At 61.2% G+C, this 22,483-nt stretch overlaps 1 protein-coding gene across 1 annotated transcript; it reads left to right on the top strand.

The window, feature by feature from the left end:
* Positions 1 to 1,113: 1,113 nt before the first annotated feature.
* Positions 1,114 to 20,568, top strand: SEMA7A (semaphorin 7A (John Milton Hagen blood group)). The gene is made up of 14 exons (XM_058665462.1): positions 1,114 to 1,352; positions 12,044 to 12,198; positions 12,467 to 12,508; positions 12,756 to 12,848; positions 13,015 to 13,099; positions 13,180 to 13,290; positions 13,934 to 14,073; positions 14,784 to 14,968; positions 15,541 to 15,649; positions 15,763 to 15,961; positions 17,984 to 18,111; positions 18,239 to 18,393; positions 18,568 to 18,629; positions 18,776 to 20,568. The coding sequence occupies exons 1-14, from the start codon at positions 1,169 to 1,171 to the stop codon at positions 19,135 to 19,137; spliced, it is 2,010 nt and encodes a 669-aa protein (XP_058521445.1). The 5' UTR covers positions 1,114 to 1,168; the 3' UTR covers positions 19,138 to 20,568.
* The last annotated feature ends 1,915 nt before the right edge of the window (positions 20,569 to 22,483 follow it).

The following is a 22,483-nucleotide window of genomic DNA, read 5'->3' as shown; positions in this document are numbered from 1 at the left end:
CTCAGCCTGCTGCAGCAGCACCTGGAGGAACAGCAAAGCCAGATAGTTGGGCTGGCCACAGGGCCAGTGTGTGAACCCCTTGTAGATCTGTGTGTTCTTTCAAGGTCGAACATTCATTCACAGGCCCATGCAACCTCCTTCTCTCTCATCTCTGCACAGCTCGGCTCAGGCTACATATGCAGGAAGCACCTGCTCAGTGCACCTGCCTGAGCTGCTGGTGGGGGGTGGGACTTCCCTTTCTTGGGGTCCCTGCAGCGCAAGCAGACCTGCTGCCCTGGGCCCTCCCATAGCCTAAGGGATTACAGACACCTGAACCCAGGGTAGGCAGGTGGCTCCAAGAAGGATGAGCAGTGCCAAAGGACCCAGCCTGGACCCTGCGGTCACTGAGTCCTTCAAGAGGGAGAGATGTCCTCAAGTGGACCTGACACCCTTGGGCACGCGCCGGGCGCCCCCATCTTCCTACTTGAGGAAGGGGCCCGCCTAATTATATCCCCCCTCCGCTCACATGGAAATGAGTTTGGATTTTCTGAGCCTACACCAGCTGGCTGGGGGGAGGCAGCCCAGAAGGCTGCTGGCTGGCTGGGGAAGGGAGGAGAAAGGAGCGGGAGGGGAGGGAGCCAGGCCAAGATGAAAAACCCCCGGTGTTCTCATGGTGGGCGCTGAGTCCTCCGGACAGCTCGCTCACCGCCTGGCCTCCTTCCCCCCTCTCTACCCGGACCAGCACCTTGCTCCCCGCTAAGAGGGCTCCGCAGGGGCTGGGGGAGGGTCCCCGCGAACAAGCCTATCGTCTGAGAATCACAGCCTGCCTCCTAGGGGTGCAGACCCCAGAGCCGGCCTCAGCGAGGAGGTGATCCCCGGTGTGTGTTGGTGGGGCGGGATCAGGCGCCCAGAGTGAGCCGCTCCGCCACTTGCAAGCCATCCCTTTGATGGAGTAGGGGGACTGGAGCGGAGGCCCGGGCTGGAGACCCCCTCCTGCCTTCACCCCACTCTGATCGCCCGCCTCGGGTCCAGCAGGTGCCCGCGGGGCTTGGGGTGGCCGGGGTGGTGCGGGGCGGGGGCGGGGCGGGGTGGGGTCAGGCGTTGGCTCCGCCCCTGGCGCTGGGTTCTGCCTGCGGCCGGGCGCCGGCTCAGTGTCGGCTGCTCGCCGCTGTCGCTCCGGGGCCGCGGGATGACGCCTCCTCCGCCCGGACGGGCCGCCCCCCGCGCGCCGCGAGCCCGCGTCTGCAGCCTGCCGCCGCCGTCGCCGGCCCCCAGCGGGCACCCGCTGCGGCTGCTGCTGCTGCTCTGCGCGGCCGCCGCCTCCGCCCAAGGCCACCCGAAGAGCGGACCCCGCATCGCCGCCGTCTGGAAAGGTAGGCGGCGCCGGGCGCGGGACGGACGCTGCGCGGGCGAGCGCCCGGGTGTGCGGCACCGGCGCGAGTGCGTGCGCGCGGTTCTGCGGCCCCGGGCCGGCCGCCGGGTGGCGTGGGTCCGGGCGCCCGTGTCCGCTCCGCGCGCCGGGGAGCGCAGCATGGGGCGGCTTGGGGAGCGCGTAGACCGGCTAAGTCACTGCAAGTCCGCCCGCGGCGCCGGGGGTTGTGGGTCCCGGTCTCCCGGCCCTGAGCGGCTGTTAGCCCTTGAGGCGTGGCGGAGCGGGGTGGAGTGGCGGGTTCTGTGCAGGACCCTTCCCCTGCTGGCCTCCCGACCTCCCGTGCCTTCTTCCCTGGCTGCGGGGCTGTCTGCTGGCGCGCGGGGGCTTGGACTGGGCGGGCGAGGGGGGCGCGGACCTCTCAGCGTCGCCGCCGCGCTCCGGCTGCGGGAACAAAGACCCCGCCGCTTGCCCCCGCCCCCGCCCCGGCCCGGAGCGCCGACCGGGCTGCTAGGGGGTGGGCTCCCTGCAACGAGTCCGGTTTGGGGTGAGGCGGGTGCTGGGGGCACCCGGGCACCTTCGCCGCAGTGCTGGGACTGGCCGCTCCCCCCGCCCCACACCGTGCCCGCACGTGGCAGCTGTCACCGGAGATGGACGCGGGCGCGGGGGCAGTGCCCATCGGGTGGGGCGCGGCTACCGGGACCCCCCTTCCCACCACCACGCGGCGGATGCGAGACGGGGCTGCAGGCTCAGGCTGTTGTGGGTGTGAGAACCTGGCCGGTGGCAGGGGAACAAGGCTGGCGATACTCAAGAGTAGACCCCCTGTGCCGTGGGACAGAAAGCCTGCACGACGGGGGTGTGAGCTTGCTCCCCTGCATTGCACACAAACGCCCCCCAGGCCCACCAGGCGGTGTCCCCAATTTTGGCGTCTTTGCAGGGGCCTCCCTGTGGTGGGAGTGGTGGGGTTGCACGGGGGTAACCATGCCCGGCCGCCGTCCCCTCCCCCGCCCCTAGCCTTTTCTTTGGTACTTTGCAGCAACTGCGGAGTCCCAGCGTTATCTGGGGCAGGTATTCTTAGCAGAGGGAAAAACCCAAACATAGAAAGGGGCCGGAGCTGCCGCAGCAACCTCCCATGGCTTAGGGACTGGGACTCGCCCAAGGTCACTGGGCAGCCAAGGCGTGCACTGGGCCGGCAGGGGCTGCCTTCCAGCATAGGACCAGGCCCTGGGGCTGAGGTGAAGGAGCAGTGGCTGATGGTTCTCCCACTACAGAAGAGTGTCTGGCCCGAGGTGGGCCAGGACAGTGGGGGAAGCTGGAGTATGCTTCCCCCAGCCTCCCCCAGCTCTGGCCCAGGCTTCCTCTGCAGCATGGGCACCTCGCCTCTGTCCCCTTTAGCCTTGCCTTGGACGCCACAGCCCTTGGGACAAATGCCACTACTGAGTGTTGTGGAATCTCTGCTGCTATCTGCTCTCCTCTCTAAGGTCCTGCTACCCCCTCCCTACCCCTACCCCTGCCGCTAACACACACACACATACACACACATACTCTCTCTCTTAATGCATACTCACCTCTTAGCACTTTAATGCACATACTGGGCACTTAGTCCCCACCCGGAAGCTACTTACCACTTTTCTGAGCCTCCAACCTAGCACTATGCCCCCTCCAGCCCCCACTCCAGGGTTCACTGCTATGATCATACAGGCCCTCTGCCAGCTAGAGCCCTGTGGACTGACCTCTGCCAGCTGGGGTCCACCATTCCTAGCTCACCAGTTTTGTCCGAGGACGGTCTGTGTCTGCCTGCACCAGTGCCAGGTATCCCACTGGCCAGACAGCCCCTGCCATTCACCTGCCACCCGGGACCACCAGCTGGTGACCGGTGTGCCCGGCTGACAGCTGCCTCCTGTCTCCCTTGGTTTAACACATGGCAATTGGACAGGAATGGACCAGAGTAGGATAGACCCTGGAGTGGAGGCTGGCGAAGGGCTGCCACCCCGCCCTGGGCCCGGAGTCCTGTCCACTGCTGGGTGGCTGGGGCATGGCAGTGCCGAGGCTGAAGGGGATCCTGGAGCTGGAATAGGAGTCTAGAGTGAGCCCCAGAAAGAGACCAGCCCAGCAGGCACTGCAGGAAAGGGGCTTCCTGGGACAGGGCCAAAGCTGGGCGAAGATGGACAGGATGCGGAGAACATGCCTGCACAGACTGATGGGCGTCCTTGAACTCTGTACCTGTCTGTGACCCTCAGGGTGCCAGAACAGGCAGGGGTACGGGTGAGACACAGATATGAAAGGGTGTGTGTGTTCCCAGCCCCCCAGCAGGCTGAGCACCACAAGTTGGCATGACCCGCTCCCCACTCCAGCAGTGAACATTTGCAGGAGCTGGAGAGGCCAGGGAGTTGCGCACCCTTTTCCAAGATCAGAGGTGAACCAGCCCCAATCCAGGCTGCCACTTGCACCTGCCAGGCTGGTTTTCCTTCTCTCTAGCCCAGTGAGACAACAGGATGTTATTGTTGACTTGGTGGCCCTGCTGGGGAGCCATGCTGGGGCCCCTCACTTGCTCCCCAGGGCAGGGGCCTGCTGTCACCACCTCCCAGAGGAGGAATGAGGTCACAGCTGGGGCTCCCCTGGTACCAGCATTTCCAGTGGAAATCCTTTGCCCGCCTGGGAACTTTGATGTAGTCATCACCTCCCTGTAGAATTGAAGCAGAAGGGGGGATGGGGGCAGGTAATCCCCAGGAGGAGAGGGGGTTTCCTAGGCTGGCAGTCACCAAGAGCTTCCTCCTGCGCTCAGGGATGGCTCAGTCCCCCCCCCCATGGGGAAGCTGTGGAGCAGGTGGCAATGGGTTATACTCCCACGAATGAGTGCCAGCTCTGGGCTGTGTGACTCTGGCCAAGTCCTTGCCTTTCTCCAAATGTCCAAAAAGATTCGGAGGAGGGCTGATTTGTTCTCAGGCCTCACTGACCCTGGGTGGCAGGGGAGCACTGCTGGGGGCTGCTGCAATCTTTGAGAAGATGAAGTGCAGGAGAGCAGGGCAGTCGCTGCAGTTTCCTCTCCTGGGCCCAGTGGCGAGATGGGATGGAGGAAGTGGCTGGTTTTTGGCCTGCGGCCTCCAGGGTGGACCTGCTCACGCAGCAGACATTTGCAGGGGGTGGTCCTTGGAGACTGTCGGATGTGGACAGAGAGATGGGGAGATAAACCCAGCAGTCCTAGAGCAAGTGGCCTTGAGGGCCAGGGTAAGTGACCTACCCAGTCTGCTGGCTCAGGGAGATTTTTGGAAGGAGCAGTAAACTGACATGGGTAGGAATAGGAATCAGCCTGGCTGTAGGAAGAAGCGGGGAGAGGATAGGAGAAAGGCCTACCAGTCACGCCCTGAGATCCCAAATGTTGCAGCTGGGACTCCGGAGAAGAGCCAGCATGTTGGGGGGGCCTCATGAGGACCTTGCCCTGGGGCCTGTGTGGGTTCGTTTGCAGGAAGGACATCTGAGCTGGGCCACCTGTCCGCTGCAAAGCAGCCTCTTGCTGGGTTGCCGGGGGCGGGGACCCAGGTGGGCAGGAGAGGCCTGTCCAAAGGCAGTAATGCTAGAAGGAGGGGTAATTGCAGCTTCCGGACCACGACTGCCCCACTGACTCCTCAAGGCACCCACCCCAATCTCCCTCTGCAGAGTCCCTCCCCCACCCCTTGTCCACCTGCTGGCCTGCTGGGTGGGGCAGCTGCCCTTCCTCTGACCAGCTTCCCCTTCCTGCAACCTTGACTTCTTTGGGCATGGGTGGCTCTGTCTCTGGGAGGAAAGCAGATCCCAGGCAACTGGGGGAAGAGGGGGAATCAGGAGAGGGACCAGGTGGGCTGTGAGGACATGGATGGCGGAGGCTGGCCCCAGGCCAGGCCCCTTTTCCTGCCTCACAGGAGGCTGACCACTCCGTTCTGGCTTGTCAGCTACAAGCCTGACAAGTTTCTCTTTCTTCCTTTTTTTTTTTTTGCAGCTGGGCCTGGCTGCCCCAGAAGCTGGTTTTTCTCTTCCAGACTGGGGTGGGACCTTTGACCCTTTGACCCACCTGCCTTCAGAAGAGGCGGGACTTCCTGACCTCCCAAGGGAGTGGTTGCCAGGTGGAAGGGGTGCGTTGGGGGGGCAGGCAGCTATCCTGGCCTCAAGGAGACAGCCCAGAGAGAAAGCTTGGGGAGGGCCCAGAGGCAGCGGCCCTTGTGGAGAGCAGGGCCTTCCCCTTTCTCTAGCTCACCTAGGCCACAAGGGCTGGCCCCTCCCCAGCCTCTGTGGCACAGGGAAGTTCTCCAAGCCCTTGTCTCCTGCTGGCCCTGGCCCTGGCCCCTCTAGTCCTGCCAGCCCTCTCTCTCCCAGGCTATCCTGGGCGTTCCTGAGCTGTCCTGCAGGAGGATGTGGCTCTGCAGGCCAGCCAGCAATCGCCTTCTGCACCAACGTATCCCACTCCATGTGATTTTCAGTTCCTCCATGTCACCATCTGCAGTGACCTCAGCAGGCTCAGGACAGACGTCAAAGATCAACTGGGCCAACCACACACCCACCCCGCAGCCGGAGACACTGAGGCCAGCTGATGACAGAGTCTGGTCCAGGTCCCCCTGCCAGACAAGTAGAGCCAGGAGGCAAAGCGAGCCTTGCCCCCTGAGCCTACTGCAGCCCCAAGCCCACAGCCTCTCCCTGAGTTGGCCATCTTGGGCTAGGGACCCCTCATGCTGCCTGGAGCCATGCCAGCAGCCTCGGCTGCCCTCAGTCTCCCTCTCAGACACACACTTTGGCTGGTCTCTGCTCTTGGTGGGGCAGGGCTAAGTATGTGTGTGTGGGGGGTAGGTTGATCCGTGTCACGGCTGGTGCTAATCTGGGTTTAGCCGTCACGGCAGCTCCGGATTAGACTGATCCTGCTGCGCCTCCTGCACCCTTGCTCCCAGCAGGGCCCTGGGCCCCATGCCAGCGCCCGGAGACCCCTTGTGGTGGAGGGCTGCTAGCCTTGCCCCGGAGCCCAGACAACCCCTGGGAGAGGGAGCTGGAGGAGTAGCCAGGACTGCGCCGAGGCAGCTGGAGCAGGTGCAGTGGTCTGGAATCCTTCCTGGAGCCAGGGATTTAGGCTGCATCTTCACAGACAGGCAAAGTCCACATGTTCAGAGATAAGAGGAAGAAAGGCCTTGGCCAGGGGTGGGGGTAGAGGGGGTGGGCACCTGCTGGGATGGGCACCTGGGAGCCACCATGGGTTCTTGAGCTAAGGAGTCAGGGAGCAGAGCGAGTGCGTTTCCACCCAGGGCTGGGAACACAGCTGGGCGCGAGCAAACAAGTGCAGGCGGGCATGCCCGCCTTTTTGGTGGTCAGTCTGGACCAACCACACCGTGTTTTTTTTTGTTTGTTTTTTTTTTATAGCCTGGAAAGAGATATCCCTGGAGATATCCCAGTTAGTCACGCTGGGCAGGGCTGTGAGCTGCGCCCCCACATTCCTGCTTACACCCCTGCACTTCTGGGTGTCCTGGGTGGAGAACAAGGCTTCTCTGGCCAACTAGCCTCTCCCTCAGCTGCAAGGAGATAAGCCTCCAGGGGCACCCACCCCAGCCTGACTTGGCTGGCGTCGGGCGCCCCGGGGTTGGAAGCATGGAACCAGCTGGGCGGAGTCAGCCTCCCTTCCAGCTGTGTGCCTCGCTATTCCTATCTGTAAAATGGGTGTAGGAAGAGAAGACACCTTGTGAGAAGTGCTTAGAAGGTATCTGACACGTAGCAGGTGCTGTGTGGGAGACAGGTTGCCAGTGTCATCTCTGTGTTGGCATCTCTGCTTCCCCTAGTAGGCCGTGCCCTTAGCCGCCTGTCCTTGCATTGTCCCCCCCTAGGCTGGGCCAGGCTGCCTCCTGTTCCTCGCCATCTTCTTGCCTCCAGCCCTTCTTCTCACCTCCCATGTAGTTGTTTTGTGCCCTCTCCCACACCGCTGCCTTGGCTCTGGGCCCGGGAGCAGGTCCTTACATCTGCCCACCTTCTGCCACCAGCTGACCTTGGTCATTGTGACTTGGGGGTTTTAGCGGGAAGCTGCTGGGCTGAAGCGCTGGCGGAAGCTGGACAGGACCTGGGATCCCTGACTTTCCTGGGTTCTGCCAAGGCCCCCCCGCACCCCTGCCAAGCTTGCTGTCTCCTCTCCCCGAATACACACTGCCCCTTTCTGCCCAGCCCTGAAATTCAGTGGCACAGAGAACTGGCCCTTGGTGGCTCGGAAGGGACTTTGTCATCGCGTGTGTAAATGGAGGGGATGGGGGATGTAGACCTGGTCATGTAGTCTGACCAGGGAGACAGAAGAGAATCTGATTCACGGGAGACAGAAGAGGGTGGCAGCTTCCTCTGCTGTTCCTGCTTCCAGAAGGTCACCCTTCACCTTTGCCTCATGTGCACCTGACCCAGATCTGCTGTGGGATTCCACCTAAGAATCACTGTGGACCCCAAACTTGGGCTTTGAGGAGGACCAACCCCGCTGCGTCCCCTGTCCACAGGAAAGGAAACCGAACTCAGGAAGACCCAGTTCCTCCCCCATGCCCCGTCCTGCTCTTTGGTTTAAGGTCATAGCAGCCTCTAGTGGGCTGTTCCCAGCCCCAGCTTGCTCCTCCTTGGACCTTGAAGCCCAGTCACCTGCCCTGGCAGCTGGTAGCCATCTGGAAGCTGGCCTTGCCTGGTGCTGCCAGGGCCCCAGCAACAGCCATGACCTTCCCTCTGCTCTGGCTGGAGCCACCCCAGAATGCTGGGTGAATGAGACAGTGGCTCCCCGCCCTCCAGCTCTGACGGGCAGCTACTCTTGCATGGTGACTCACCCCTCTGGACCTGATTTGGTCTAGCTTGGGAGCCCAGGGCCCCACCTGGTGGCCGGGTGGGCACTGATGTCCTTCAGGTGTCAGTGATTTGTGGCAGCTAGGAGGGAGGGAAGCCCAGAATGAGGGGTGACACAGGGGGTGTGAAAAGGGGTGGAAGAAGAAACCTGTGGAAACAGAAAACTCTCAGGAAAAGCCTGGGATGGGGAACTTACCTTCGACCCCCTTGCCCCGGGAGATGGGGCTGGGCCCTTGGCTGTTTACTGCTGGGCCAGTGGCACAGCCTCCATAGCCTCAAGTCTGCTCAGCTCGGCGGCTGTTCAGCTGCTGTCCCTTCCTGTAATTCCCAAGGGTGCCGTGTACTCCAGGGCCCAGGTTGGGCCTTCCCTGTTCTATTGTGAGGCAGGCCTGGCTGGGACCGGATATGCCCGCTTCCCCTCTTGCTCTCCCAGCTGACCTTGGCTTGCACTCTTGCCTTCTTCTAATTGGAGGCATTTTACACTGGACAGCTCACATTCCATCCAGCCTTTGGCGCCTGGAGGTCAGTGGGTTAAACCAGAGTGAGGGACCCCACCCCTGGTGCCCCTGCTGAGGACAACACCCCCACCCCACCCCTCTACACACATACTAGATCTGTTCTCCTGTGTCTCAGTCATCCAGGATATGGGACCAGGTGGTGACAGCACCCAGAGTGAGTCAGGAAAGGAATGATGCCCTACGAGGCAGACCTGCTTGGGGACACCTGTCCTGAACACTTGGTGGCTGGAGCAGGGATGGGGAGATTGGGCCCCCAAAGCAATCAGGCCTGATTCTTTGCACGGGGACCAGAAGGCTCCTAGGGAATGCCTTGGCTGGAGGTAGCAATGTTGTGTCTGAGGGAAGCGGCTGCTCCCCAGCCCTGCCATGCCATGTGACCCTCACGCTGGCGTGGGCCTGGGGCCATAGAGCCCAACCCTGGACAGAGCAGCCCGCATGTGCTGAGAGAGGCCCGGCTCGCAATCACAAGGTGGCAAGGTGGGAGGGCCGGGGTGGGGCGTGGGTGAGGAGTTGTCTTATGCCTGGCCTGCCCCAGGGGCCATGTCCTCCCCGTGTGCCCCTAGCCCCCTCCTCTGCCCGAACCCCTGGTTATTCTGGGAGCTTTTAGCTACCACTTAGTCAGCCACTAATGCGTCAGGCTGGGGAGTGAGGGGGGGAGATGCAGTGCCAGACGGTGGTGGTGCTCCTTTTAGCCAAGCTAGTGGGATAGGATGGGGAAGCCAGGTGGAGGAGGGGGTGCTTCCTGCTCCCAGGCCCCTCCTCCTTCTCCTCCTTAGGACACTGACCGGCAGGGGTTGCTGTGTCCTTGGACTGGCTCCCCTCCCCCACTGTGCCAGCAGCCCCTGCCCACCATCCCAGTTCTTCAGTTCTTCTCGTTAGGATGCAGCCTCTGTCTTCTGCACCTGCTCAGCCGCCGCCATCAGCCTCCCTGCCTCACTCAGGAATTCTTCCCTGGCCCATCCAGCTTTCATCTGCCTGTCCATGTCCCTTGACTCACGAGGCCCTGGGACGAGACTGGCCTGTGGCCTTGGCCCTGGTGGGCACTGGCCATGCTCAGCCTCTGCCCAGACAGAGCCTTGAAGGCTGCCTCTCCCCACCCCCCCCCGCCTGGGCCCAGCTCTCTTCCCCATGTGGGTCCAGCCGGAACCCAGCACCCTTGGGCCCTGTGGCTTGGTGCTGCCTTCACTTCCAGGCAGCCCTCCTGCCCCTGAGCCCCCAACCCCCGCTCCTGCCGACCTGCACAAAGCATCTTTTCATGCATTCATCGGGTGCCGCGGCCCCAACGCTTCCCAGCACAATCAGGCCCTTTGAGGGCCCCCCGGCAGAGCGGGAACCGGGCTGGGGCTCAGATGGAGAACGGGCCAAAGGCTTGTCCCCGGGCTGAGCTGGTGCCATCCCCTCACCCTATGCCCATCACTGGACACGCAGCACTGGGAGGGGCCCACGTCAGAGGTCAAGGCTGAGCTCCTGATTGCCCTTCCTGCATATTAGGACAAGCAGTTCCTGCCTCCCGCGTTGTGCCAGTGGCTTGCAGGTCCACAGAGAACTGTTCAGGCCCACGCACTGTAGCCTCCTCCTAGCAGCCAACGGCCAGCAGCCAGCAGCCCTCTCCTCTCCTTGCATGTCCTTGGCAAAGACTTTGAGTGGCCTTGGGGTCTGCAGGATGATACCCCATCAGATTCCACTCCCACGACAGAGCTGTACCTCCCCGATCGGACTGGACTGCCCTCAATAGGCCTGCTCTCCTCCCGTTGATACCCCTGCAACTCCTGCGTAGAGACGCATGTTGAGTCCCTCCAAGGCCTGGGTGCAGGTGCAGGGTGTGGGGGGCCATACGACCCAGGTGGTTGCTGAGCTTAGGCTTTCATAGGGTGGGGATTGGAGAGACTGTGGATCTCAGGCCTCAGCCCAGCGTCTCTGGATGTAGACTGGAGCCTTCTGACCGCGGAGCTGTGGGCGCAGCAGGCGGGGAACTGGGGCTGCAGGCTGTCTGGATCCAGGACGCGCTGCGGGTGAAAGAGGAGCCTTGGGTGCTGAGTCAGGAGGACCGTGTCTGCCTGTGGGCTGCGCTGCTGACCCTAGCAGGAAGGGCAGGAGCAGAGTGGCACCCAAACCCTGCCAGCCCCACCCAGGGCCACAAAATCACTGCTGCCCTGCACAGCTGGGGCAGATGGGAGGCTTGGGCTGCCGCAAGCAATACTGCCCACAGTCGGCCAGCCCTGGGGGACCAGGCCAGCTTGGACCATGAACTGAGTCGGCACATCGGTTGGATGGGTTAGCCTGTCCCATCTGCAAGTGTGACCTTGGACTGAACATGTCCCACGGCGGAGGAGGGGAGGAGGGCGGGGTGGTGGCTCCTTGGGTGGAAGGAGGTGTGTTTGCAGCCCTGACCTGAGCCAGCAACTGCTGCCCTCTGCTTGGGTAATGCTGCCACATGCTAGCCGCCGCGAACTCTGTTGCAGCTGTAGATGGCGGTGGTCAGAGAGGAGTTCCGGGCTGAGGCCTGGCCTAGGCTGATTGGGGTTGGGGGCACAACCACAAGTCTCCCATCCCTATAATTTGGCCCTGTGACCAGGACAACCTCAGCGGGGGCACTGGAGATGAGACATACCCTCTCCGGGGGCTGCGGTGTGAGGGGCGGTGGCTGTAGACTTTCCTTTTTGAGCTCTATTGTCCCATCTCATGGAGGCCAGAAGAGTCAGGAGAGCCTCAGGCGCTCCGGGGGTGGAGCCGGGCCAGTGTGGGCTGTGCCCGTGGGAACGCGGGCTATGCCCCTGGGAGTACCGGCTGTGCCCCTGGGAGCACCGGCTGTGTGGTTTGGGCCCCACCCCTGACCTGCTTCTGTGTGCCTCTGGGGCTGTGTCTTCCTTGGCCTCTGCTCTCTCATCTGTGAAATGGGAGCAAGTGGGTGTTTAGATTCCTGATCTTGTGCCCACTAACAAGGCGTGCAGTGTGGGCTGGGGATAGGGCACGGAGTCCTGGTGACTCGGGCTGCCTTGTCAAAAAAGTTCTGGTGACCTTAGCTGCTTGTTGCATCTCTGGAAGGGGAGGGGGTCTGTTAGCTGTGGAAGTTCCCCCTCAGCCCCTCTCCTAAGCCTGAGAAGAATCCCCATATGATCAGGGGTGGAGAGACTGTTCCTCTACAAGGGAGAGGTTGTGGCTGGATCCTGCAGGGGACCCCTCCCCATTTCTGCCAGTGTCTCTTGGCATCCCAATGAGAGAGACCCTACCTGGGCAAGCCCTGAGCACCCAGCACAGGCAGTGTCCTTGTACCCCTGGGGTAGGAAGGGAATGGATATTCTCCCCACTTGTCTTCCTTGGGGCCAAGCCTCATCGCTTCTACCTCTGGTCTCCTCCCCAGGCCGCGCAGGGCAGGATTGGCTGGACTTTGGCCAGACGGAGCCGCATACGGTGCTCTTCCACGAGTCGGGTAGCCCCTTCGTGTGGGTGGGCGGACGTGGTAAGATCTACCGCTTCAACTTCCCCACTGACGGCAAGGATGCGTCTGTGCACACGGTGAGCCAGGGCCCCACTGCCCACCTCCTGCTTCCCCTGCCCCACTGGGACTTCACACACCTGGCCAGGTCAGGTAGTGCTTTGAGCTGTGCCTTGGCTTTGGTGCTCCTGGGTGATTCCTTCTCCAAGCCCTGGCTGCTTTGTGCCATGAAGGACTGGGAGAGTGAGGCCACTTTAGCTTGGGCCTGTCCTGAGGTTGCGTGGAAGACAGTTAGGGCCCCTTGTGCTTGGCTGAGTGGCCTAAAACCCCCTTCTCCCCTCCCACCAGGTGAACATCAGTTCCTCCAGGGTGTCCTGCCAGGACAAACGGGTGAGTGGAAGGGAGGGAGGGAAGGAAAGGCCCCCGGGAAGGGGAGGATTCCCCCATCCCACCAAGGATCTGCCCCTGGGAGCCTCAGGCAGATGAGAGCAGGTTTGGTCCACACTCTGAAGGGACAGATGTGGCCCGTGGAATCTGTTGCACCTGCTCCCAGCTATCCCATGCTCAGCTACCTCAAGCTGGGCTCACCAGGGCCACCAACCCCCAGATTCTCTGTCTCACTACCCTCCCCCTACAGGACTGTGAGAACTTTATCACGCTGTTAGAGCCGCGTAACGATGGGCTGCTTGCTTGTGGCACCAACGCCCGGCGTCCCAGCTGCTGGAACCTGGTATGGAGGCCCCGTTCAGACCTGCAGTGATCTGCCCATTTCAGGATGGGAAGGGGCTGGGGACTCCAAGGCTGCAGAATTCCCAGGAGGATGAAGCCCCTGGCTCCAGGACAGCAGGGGTGGGGTCACATGGCTCTGATGCCTCACCCCTATCCCATCTCTGCAGGTGAATGGCTCTGTGGTGCCACTTGGAGAGATGAGAGGCTATGCCCCCTTCAGCCCAGATGAGAACTCCCTGGTTCTATTTGAAGGTGGGCCAGGATCCCCCTCTCCGGAGGGAGGGTGGGTGAGGGAGGGGTGCACGTCCTTACTCCCCACTCCTGCATCCCAGGAGATGAAGTGTACTCCACGATCCGGAAGCAAGAGTACAATGGGAAGATCCCTCGGTTTCGGCGGATCCGGGGTGAGAGTGAGCTGTACACCAGTGACACCGTCATGCAGAGTAAGTCAGGCTCCAGCTTAGCCAAGATGGACAAGCTGCCGTGGATGCTCAGGGCAGCAGTGGGGGACCTCCTGGAGGGCTGGTACCCAGTAAGACGGGGTGGGGGAATGGGCATACAGCTTGCACAATCAGCACCCTTGCAGGCAGACATGACGGGGGCAAAGGACAGAGCTGGCTGGGCTGGGAACCAAGGAACAGTGGAGGAGACCAGAGGGCAGGTGTGACCCAAGGAGTCCCAGGCTGCAAAACAGGGACCTCCAGACCTGGCATGGGATCCCCTGGAGCCTGAGTGTCTCCCTTGGCTGAGCTCATATTAGGGTTTCCCATTCCTCCCTCCCTTTCCTCCCTCATTAGGGCTCTGCCAATTAGGCAGCAGTGACATGGAGGTCCTCAGGGAGCTCCCTGGGCCCCAGGCATGAAGTCATTGCTCCTGGGCCGCTGAGGCCTTTGCAGGAGTAAGGAACAGCACTGTGGGTGGTGCAGAGTAGCAGCCCCTTGGGGTTTGGGTCCTGGCGTTCTGCGTTATTTCCAGGTGTGCTCAGCCCTGAGCCTGGGTTGTGTGGGGGTGGGGATGTGAGTATAGGGTCAATGTGGGTTCCCGGAGGAGGCCTCCCGGCCTCATGCCCATCTGTGTCCCTGACAGACCCGCAGTTCATTAAAGCCACCATTGTGCACCAGGACCAGGCCTATGATGACAAGATCTACTACTTCTTCCGGGAGGACAATCCTGACAAGAACCCTGAGGCCCCTCTCAATGTGTCCCGCGTGGCCCAGCTGTGCAGGGTGAGCCTGTGTGTGACTGTGTGTACTTATGTGTGCACAAAGCTGGGTGCATGTGTGAGTATGCATGTAACTACATATGTGAGCATGTGTGTGCATATGTGACCATGTTGGTGCATATGTGTGAGCATGTCACATCATGTGCTTATGTGAGTATGCTTGTGCCTGTGTGTACAGGTGTGAGCCTGTGTGGATAGTCTGTGTATGTATGAGTTTGCATAGGGCTATGTGTGTGTGACAGTATATAAGAGTTTATGCGTCTGTGCATATGAGAGTGTGTATGTGACAGCATGTGCCTGTGTGAGCACCTATGTGAGCGTGTTTGTGTGTGAGAGAGAGTACACGTGACAGTGCATGTGTGTATGTGAGCGTGTTCACATGCATGGCACGTGTGTACATGCAAGAGCATGGTGTTACATGAGTGTTGAGTGTTCCACTTAAATCTGTGCGCTGTGCCATGTGTGAGTGTGAGTAGACACATCCATGTCTGAGCCATCTGCTGCTGTGTGGGGACCCAGCAGGCTAACCAAGGCTGCCCCTCCACGCCCCGTGCCCGGGGTCAGCCAGGCCCATCGGCTGGAACCTGCCTCACCTGGCAACCTGGCGCAGGTCACCCCTGTCCCTAGCCAGCCCTCCTCCAGGGACTGGCATTGCTGGCAGCAGGTACCCCAGGCATGCAGGTGCTAAGGGCCTCCCATTTGCTGGTCCTGTAGGGTGACCAGGGCGGCGAGAGCTCACTGTCCGTCTCCAAATGGAATACCTTCCTGAAGGCCATGCTGGTGTGCAGCGATGCCACCACCAACAAGAACTTCAACCGGCTGCAGGATGTCTTCCTGCTGCCCGACCCCAGTGGCCAGTGGAAGGACACCCGGGTCTATGGGGTCTTCTCCAACCCCTGGTGAGTGACCCGGCTCTTAGCTCTGGGCCCAGGTGGTGTGTGGGCCATGCTGAGCAGAAACTGCAGGGTCCAGGGTCAAGGTGTGAAACACGCACTCTTGTGAGTCTGCACACGTGGGAGCGTGTGCATGTACCAAGTACACATGTGTGACTGCACTCGTGCCTGCCCTGCTGCTGCCTGCATGGGTGTGCTCAGATGGGGGGCTGGGTCCCGGGAAAAAACTGCAGACGCCCTCCTGTGGGTGGGTGCCAGGTGCTATCACACCCACATGGGGCCTTGCCTGTGCCTGATAATTCACACTTCTTAATCGCTCTCATTGATTGAAAACAAGGCGGGCTAAAGTGCTAGGTGTGTGGGCGAGGTGGTGGGGGGTGTAAGGGACAGTATTGAGATTCTGATCTATGGTTTCTGGGCTTGGCTGGGCTGGGGTCTGGGGGGCAACCCCCAGCCAGCAGGCCTAGTATGATCACCGGGGCCCAGAGCAGGGCACAAGGGGTGAAGCTGGAAGGTTGTGTGTGTGCCCATGTGGCCCAGGCCAGCCCAGCTGAGCAGGGTGCTCTGTGCCCCTGCAGGAACTACTCGGCCGTATGTGTGTATTCCCTCGGTGACATCGACAGGGTTTTCCGTGTGTCCTCTCTCAAGGGCTACCACACCAGCCTCCCCAACCCCCGGCCCGGCAAGGTGAGTTGTGACTTGCTGCTGGGTCCCACTGTAGCCCCCACCCTTGGGTGTCACTCCCACCCCTGCCTGTCACACACTGGTCAATCCACTGACTCGAGCTGCTGTCCTTGCAGTGTCTTCCGAACCAGCAGCCAATCCCCACAGAGACCTTCCAGGTGGCTGACAGCCACCCTGAAGTGTCTCAGAGGGTGGAGCCCCTCGGGCCCCTGAAGACACCACTCTTCCACTCCAAGTACCACTACCAGAAGGTGGCCGTGCACCGCATGCAGGCCAGCCACGGGAAGACCTTCCACGTGCTGTACCTGACCACAGGTGAGGCCACCCTGGAGTCCCTGCCTGACGTGAGGACTGCAAAAAGTGGTGCAGCCTACCAGATTGGATCTTCACACACATGCAGAGGCGTGAGGTGGGAGCTGGTGTGTTTGTGTGCCTGTGCAGGGGTCAGGCAGGGAGGGCTTCCTGGAAGAGAAATGTTAGAGTGAGAGAAAGGCACATGCCAGAAACGTCTGGCACCTGAGTGGAGCTGGGCACAGCTCGGGCCAAGAAAGTAGTTGAAAAGGGATATGGAGAGTCAAAATGGGAGACCAGGGGGAGACCTGGACCCTGGGTGCTATAGGTTGAGGCTGCCAGAGCAGGTAAGAGGACTCTGGTGGGGCACCCACTCCTCTCCCTGTGGCAGCTGGTTGGGCATGCAGGAGCCAGCTTCAGCTGGGTTTGTGGCCACACTGCCAGCCCCAGATCAGAGGGGATCCCGGGTACAGGTTCAGAAGATGCCATTGTGCGCCTCGGGCTGCACAGGTCAGGCCCCAGGTACTCTCTCAATCACCCCCACCCCTGTCCCCTGTCCACATACACACCCCACACCATGTGATTTCCTGTGGGTGCTTCGCTCTGCCAGCTAAGGCTGGAGCCCTCAGCCCTGAACTCCTGCAGCCATGGGAAAGGAAGCAAGTCAGGTGCTGAGACCCCCACCTCTTTGCCCAGGGGCCCTGTCCTTGCTTTACACTCACCGCAGGTGTGGTGGGTGACTGAGCATTGGGGGACTCCAGGGAGTGGTGTGTGGAGGGGTGGGGGTCATGCGGAGTCACTCTGGGGGCCCTGGGAACCCACACACTTCCTGCCTGTGCACCTGGCCGGTACACTCAGTGCCCAGGGAAGGTGCTTGGTGGCACCCCCACCCCAGCCCAGGGAAATTGGGTGTAGCCTCTGGAACTGCTGGGGCCAGACAGGAAGCTGAAGTTTCCTGAGCCCAGGAAACACTTGTTCCTTTGAGCATTGCCAGGGGTGGGAGGCTTCCTGGGGGCAGTTTGGGGAAGAAAGTGCCAGGCAGGGTGTGTGTGTGTGTGTGTGTGTGTGTGTGTGTGTGTGTGTGAAGGCAGTGTCCCTGGCAGGCAGTCATCTGACTGCTTTGAGAGAGCAGGTGACAGTCAGGGAACAGTCAGGCAAGTTGGAGGGGGAGGGAGGGAGAGTCTAGAAATTAGGGCAACAGGGAAGGGGGCTGGGAACACCAGGGTCAGGATGCCCTGTGAGTCCCTGACGGATGCAGACCCGGACACGGTAGCAGGCAACCAGCCAGGCTGGTCCTTGGGGACCTTGAGGTGGACCCTGAGGTCCTTCTCAGATCTGAGATTGTATCAAAACATTCCCCCCCGCTGTCCCCGACTGGCTGCAGTGTCCTAGAGGCTGGGAACAAATGAAGGTTATAGATGGGAATGAGTGAAGGGCGTTGGTGGAACAGGGGGCCATCTGAGTGAGGCTGACGGCTTGTGAATGGCCAGGGCCATTCACCCATGGGTGGATGGTCACTCAGCTGTGGCAGGTGCACCCCGCTTATGTAAGACCATCCCCACCCCACCTCCACAACCCAGAGAAATGGGGGAGGGGCAGCAGGAACTCTGTGCTGTCTCTGCAAGTTTTCTAGAAATCTGAAATTATTCCAGAATTAAAGATCTATTTAAAGCAGTGCACCCTCTGCGTCGTCTTGGGAGCAGGTGGGAGGGAATAGGGTGGCTGGAGAGAAGAGCTGAGGGGCAGGCGGGGTGGTGTTCTGATGGACCTGGACACACCTTGACCTTTGCCCTTCACTCCTCTACTCTGTGGGTGGGTACAGGTGCCCTAAACTCGCCTGAGCCCCTTCTGGGGGGTTCTGCAGATGGCCGCTGTGACCTGGCTGCCCTCGGGCTCCCTGTCCCTGCCTCTTCCACCAGTCAGGGTTTCCTTGGGACTCTCAACCTAGCTGAGACTTCCCATGCCAAGTCTGAATGCGGCCAGCTGTCTTGCCACATGGCGGGACCAACCCCTTCCCGCCACCCACTAACCCTCTGTCTGCTCCAGACAGGGGCACCATTCACAAGGTGGTAGAGTCGGGGGAGGGGACACACACCCTTGTCTTCAACATCATGGAGATCCAGCCCTTCCACCGAGCAGCCCCCATCCAGGCCCTGTCGCTGGACACCGAGCGGGTGAGCCCCCCTCTCCCGCCGACCCCTGTCTTGAGGCTCCTGTGCGAGTGATGTGTGTGTCCTTGCGGGGGCCTGGCATGTGTGGGGCCCCTGACCTAACCCCAGCCCTGCACCTCGCTTCTTCCAGCGGAAGCTGTATGTGACCTCACAGTGGGAGGTGAGCCAGGTGCCTTTGGACCTGTGTGAGGTGTATGGTGGGGGCTGCCATGGCTGCCTCATGGCCCGAGACCCGTACTGTGGCTGGGACCAGAGCCGCTGCGTTTCCATCTACAGCTCCCAGCGGTACGTTGTGGAACAGGGAGCGTGGTGGTGGTGGTGGTGAGGGGTGTGTGGCAGAGCATTGCAGCAATGGGGATGGAATTGGTGGGCTGGTCCGAACTGGTCCAGTCTGCTGGGGTGCAGACTGGACCAGAGAGGGGCTGGGCTGAGCCACCCCTGGTCTTCTTCCCACCCTAGGACAGTGCTGCAGTCCATCAACCCTGCTGAGCCACACAAGGAGTGCCCCAACCCCAAGCCAGGTAGACAGCCCCAGGACACACAGCCCAGAGGGGTGGGATGCGGAAACCTGGACAGAACAGGAAAGCATGTGGGCTAAGGTCCCCCATATTCCCTTGGAGGCCCCCTTCTTCCCTGATGGTCACCTTCTCCTCCCCCTCCCCCCCAGACGAGGCCCCGCTGCAGAAGGTGTCCCTGGCCCGGAACTCCCGCTACTATCTGAGCTGCCCCATGGAGTCCCGGCACGCCACCTACTCTTGGCGCCATGAGGAGAGCGTGGAGCAGAGCTGTGAGCCGGGCCACCAGAGCCCCAGCTGCATCTTGTTCATTGAGAACCTCACGGCCCGCCAGTATGGCCACTACCGCTGCGAGGCCCAGGAGGGCTCCTACCTGCGTGAGGCTCAGCACTGGGAGCTTCTGCCTGAGGATCGCGCCCTAGCTGAGCATCTCTTAGGCCACGGCTGCACCCTGGCCACCTCCTTCTGGCTGGGAGTCCTGCCCACTCTAGCTCTAGGCCTGCTGGCCCACTAGGACCTCTAGGGTAGGGAGAGCGCTGGTGGGGAGTGGGAAGGAGGTGCTGTGTGGCTTGGCCATGCCCCAGGCTTCCCCAGTCCCTGTGGTGGGCTTCTAGAAAAACTTCTGCTCCTCAAAGGCTGCCCAACCGCCTGAGAGCTCCTTGCCTGCTGCTGCTGCATCCCCTAGGGATGGATGAGCCTCCCCACCGCCCTTCATTCCACCCTGGGGACGTCCGGCTGAGCCGCAGGCGGCTGTAGGATCCCATGTGGACAGGGGATGGCAGGGCGGGGGTCCTGGAACATAAGGCAGTGACCTCAAGACCGCAGCATGACGATAGCCGGGAATATTTCTCAAAAGCTCCTTAGCCCTGACCCAGGGCAGCCATGCCCTCAGCCAGCCCCTGGGCCAGGGAGCCGGGAGTGGAAGGGACAGTGGGGACCATGCCTCTGGACCCTGAGGCTGTGGCCTGGGTCCCTCCGGACCCCCTTCCTCCGTTGCCTGCATCCCCTGTCCCCCTAACGGCTGGGTGGCCAGCCTCTCCTGCAGACCGGGCACTCTTGGCCCAGCCATGGGGTCGTGCCGACCGACCGCCGGCCGGCCGCCTTGCATGTTTATTGAAGGATGTTTGCTTTCCGGACGGAAGGACGGAAAAAGCTCTATTTTTATGTTAGACTTATTTCATGTATAGCTACTTCCGACTGCATCCGTATGAAAAATACCAAAATCCCTTGCTGGGGGTGGGGGGTGGGGGCCCCGGGGAGGAAGTTGGGGGTGGGGGTAGCGGATTCTCCACTCCTCCCCATCTGAGGCTCCCCAGGTCAGGGTTGAGGGGGGATGGGGAGTGGGGTGGGATGAGGGTCCAGAGACGCGAGTGGGTTCAGGGAGGGTGGCAGGTGCTGGCCCAGCCCTGGGAGCCTGGACCCAGGGAACATTGTCCGGGCCATTCCTTCCCCTTCCCTTCCCCCACCAGGAGAGAGGTGGTTGTGGACGGGGTCAGATGAGGAAGACAGAGCGGGACGGGTGGAGAGAGACCCTCAGTCAGTCATTCGGTGTTGCAAGCGGAGCCAAGTCCTCAGCGGGAGGTCCCAGGACTCTGCCCTTGGCGTTGGGGGTCGAGGGGCAGGGATTGCCTCCTACCCCTGGGCCCCCTTCCCCAGGGGCTGCGCTTCCATGCTCCTAACCTCCCACCTTCAGCTCAGGACATGTCATAACTTAAGCTAAACTGTGAAAATTCCGTGGGGACGGCCCTGTCTCACCCCTGTCCCCACCCCCTGGGCCCCCAGCCCTGTCCGTGAATTTCATGCGAGAGGTGGGCCATCCTCCTGCTGGGTCTGGCTGCCCGGGGCTGGGCCCGGGGACTGGCGGCCTTCCAGCTTCGGCCCCTGCATCTCTTCTCAATGCACTTTAATAATGTAACATATTACTAATAAACGAGCTATTTATTTACCCCTGCCTGTTGTTTGCTTTGAAAGAGGGGGTGGGTGGAGGGAATGTCCCTGATTGGAGAGGGTGAGGGTGGAGCCCAGGATAAGAGGTGACAGAAGGATGCATGCGCAGGAACTGAGGCTGGGTCCTCAGGCCTGGCTGGCCCCTGGCAGAGTAGGAGTCTGGGCAAGGGTTGTGTGGGAAGGAGAGCCAGGAGGCCATTCACGGAGTAGCGTGCAGGGGGAGCCCAGTTACCCACCAGAGCCTCTCCCCTGCCTGTGGTGGCTGTGTTTCTGAGCAGTCAGAGCTGGGTGGGCATATGGCACACCTGAGACTGCTCCCCTCTGCGTCAGAGCCCAGCTTCTGGTGGGCCCCCCAGGTCTGGAGTTGCACCTCTCACTTCTTTCCCCACATTCCACCAGCCAGTACCCAGCTGACAACAGGCAAAGGGCGGAAGGAATGGCCAGTGGAGCAAAGGTGATGCCCCTGGACTGCAGGGTGACCTCCAGGGAGATTACACACACTTCTTTGTCCTGGGCCCAGGCTGGCTGGGTGGGAAGCTGTGTGCATCCAGGCATGAAATGAGTTCATGTAAATCTTATGTAAATGAGGGTTCCTGGGAGGGGGGCTCCAGAAGAGGCCCTGTTTGCTGAGAAGGGCCAGCAGGGGCCTCGTGGGGGTGAGCAAGACCCCATGTCACTTGAGAGACAAGCCTCTTGAATGCCGGGCCTGTGCCTCTGTCCTCTGCCCCCTGCGTCCTCTCTGGGAGGAAGCAGCCCCACGCTGTGAAAGCTCTCCCAGCGGTAGCCAGCCTCTGCGGGCCCCTCCTGTTTCATGGCTCTCAGGGGCGCCCAGATCCGTTCCCATCGACGCATCATCGTGCATCCCCTCTCCCCCTGGGCTGGCCTCTGCCTTCCTGGATCAGCTCACAGGCCCTGCATACCTGGCCTCCCTGGCTCTCTTCAATCCTCCGCTTCCTTCACTGGAGCTCCTCTTGAAACTGCCGCTCCTTCCCCCAGGCACTGGGGACAGAGGTTTCAGAATGGTCTGGACTTTTCCCGGATTCCTCCACCCCTTGCTGCCTGGGCTTGCTCACCCTTACAGGCAAAGAGGCCGCAGCCCCTGTTGTGGAGGCCCAGGCAGCCAGCCTGGTACGAGAGGAGGCATGGGGCTGGAGAACAATGGTGTGATGGTTCCAAGTGGGAGGTGGGCATGGGGGCTGTGCTTCTCATTGTCTGGGGAGTAGCTAGAGGTGACATGGGACCATTCCATCCGTGCCACATCTTGAGAGTGAAACCTTGAATCCTAACCCTGTAGAGGTACCAGGGAACCACAGAAGGTCTCTGGGCAAGCGGGCTGTAGGTGATGAAGTAAATGGTTGGGAATGGTGCGTACCTGCCTGTCTCAGCCCATGCATTCCACCTTCTGCCACCATGGCCAGAGTTTACTCTTGAATGATCTAGAAAAAAGAAAGCAAGCTGATTTGGCTCGGGTGGGTGCCAGACAGGAGGTCTGTGTGGTCTGGCAGGGTGGGGCTGCTGTGGCTAAATCAGGCTCAGGAAACACTGCTTTGTGTGAATTGGGAGGAAGAAACCTTGGGACAAAAACAAAAGCAAAACCTGTGTGCTCAAGGCCACCCATGGCCACCAGCCAGTTCTGAGTAGGCGAGAGAACCCAGGTCCACACCCGGGTCTCCCTGTGAAAGGTGCCCAGGATTCCAGTCACCAGGAGCTCCCTGCTCCTGGCACCCAGAAGGGATGCCTTTCTAGGTCAGGCAAAAAGTGAACCCGTGCAATGTGACCCAGCCGGTGCCCATAGCAGACATCACTAATCAATTGTGGCATTTCCATCTCCCAGTTCCGATGTGCAATGTCCTCTAGTACTGCCTTCCCTGCGGGGCTCCTCTGCCCTGGAAATGCAGCCTGTGTGAATGGAG

The sequence above is a fragment of the Ochotona princeps genome, chromosome 6, assembly GCF_030435755.1.
Source record: "Ochotona princeps isolate mOchPri1 chromosome 6, mOchPri1.hap1, whole genome shotgun sequence".
Classification (NCBI taxonomy): Eukaryota; Metazoa; Chordata; class Mammalia; order Lagomorpha; family Ochotonidae; genus Ochotona; species Ochotona princeps.
The sequence above is the reverse complement of the archived record's forward strand: the minus strand, read 5'-3'. Positions and strand labels throughout refer to the sequence as shown.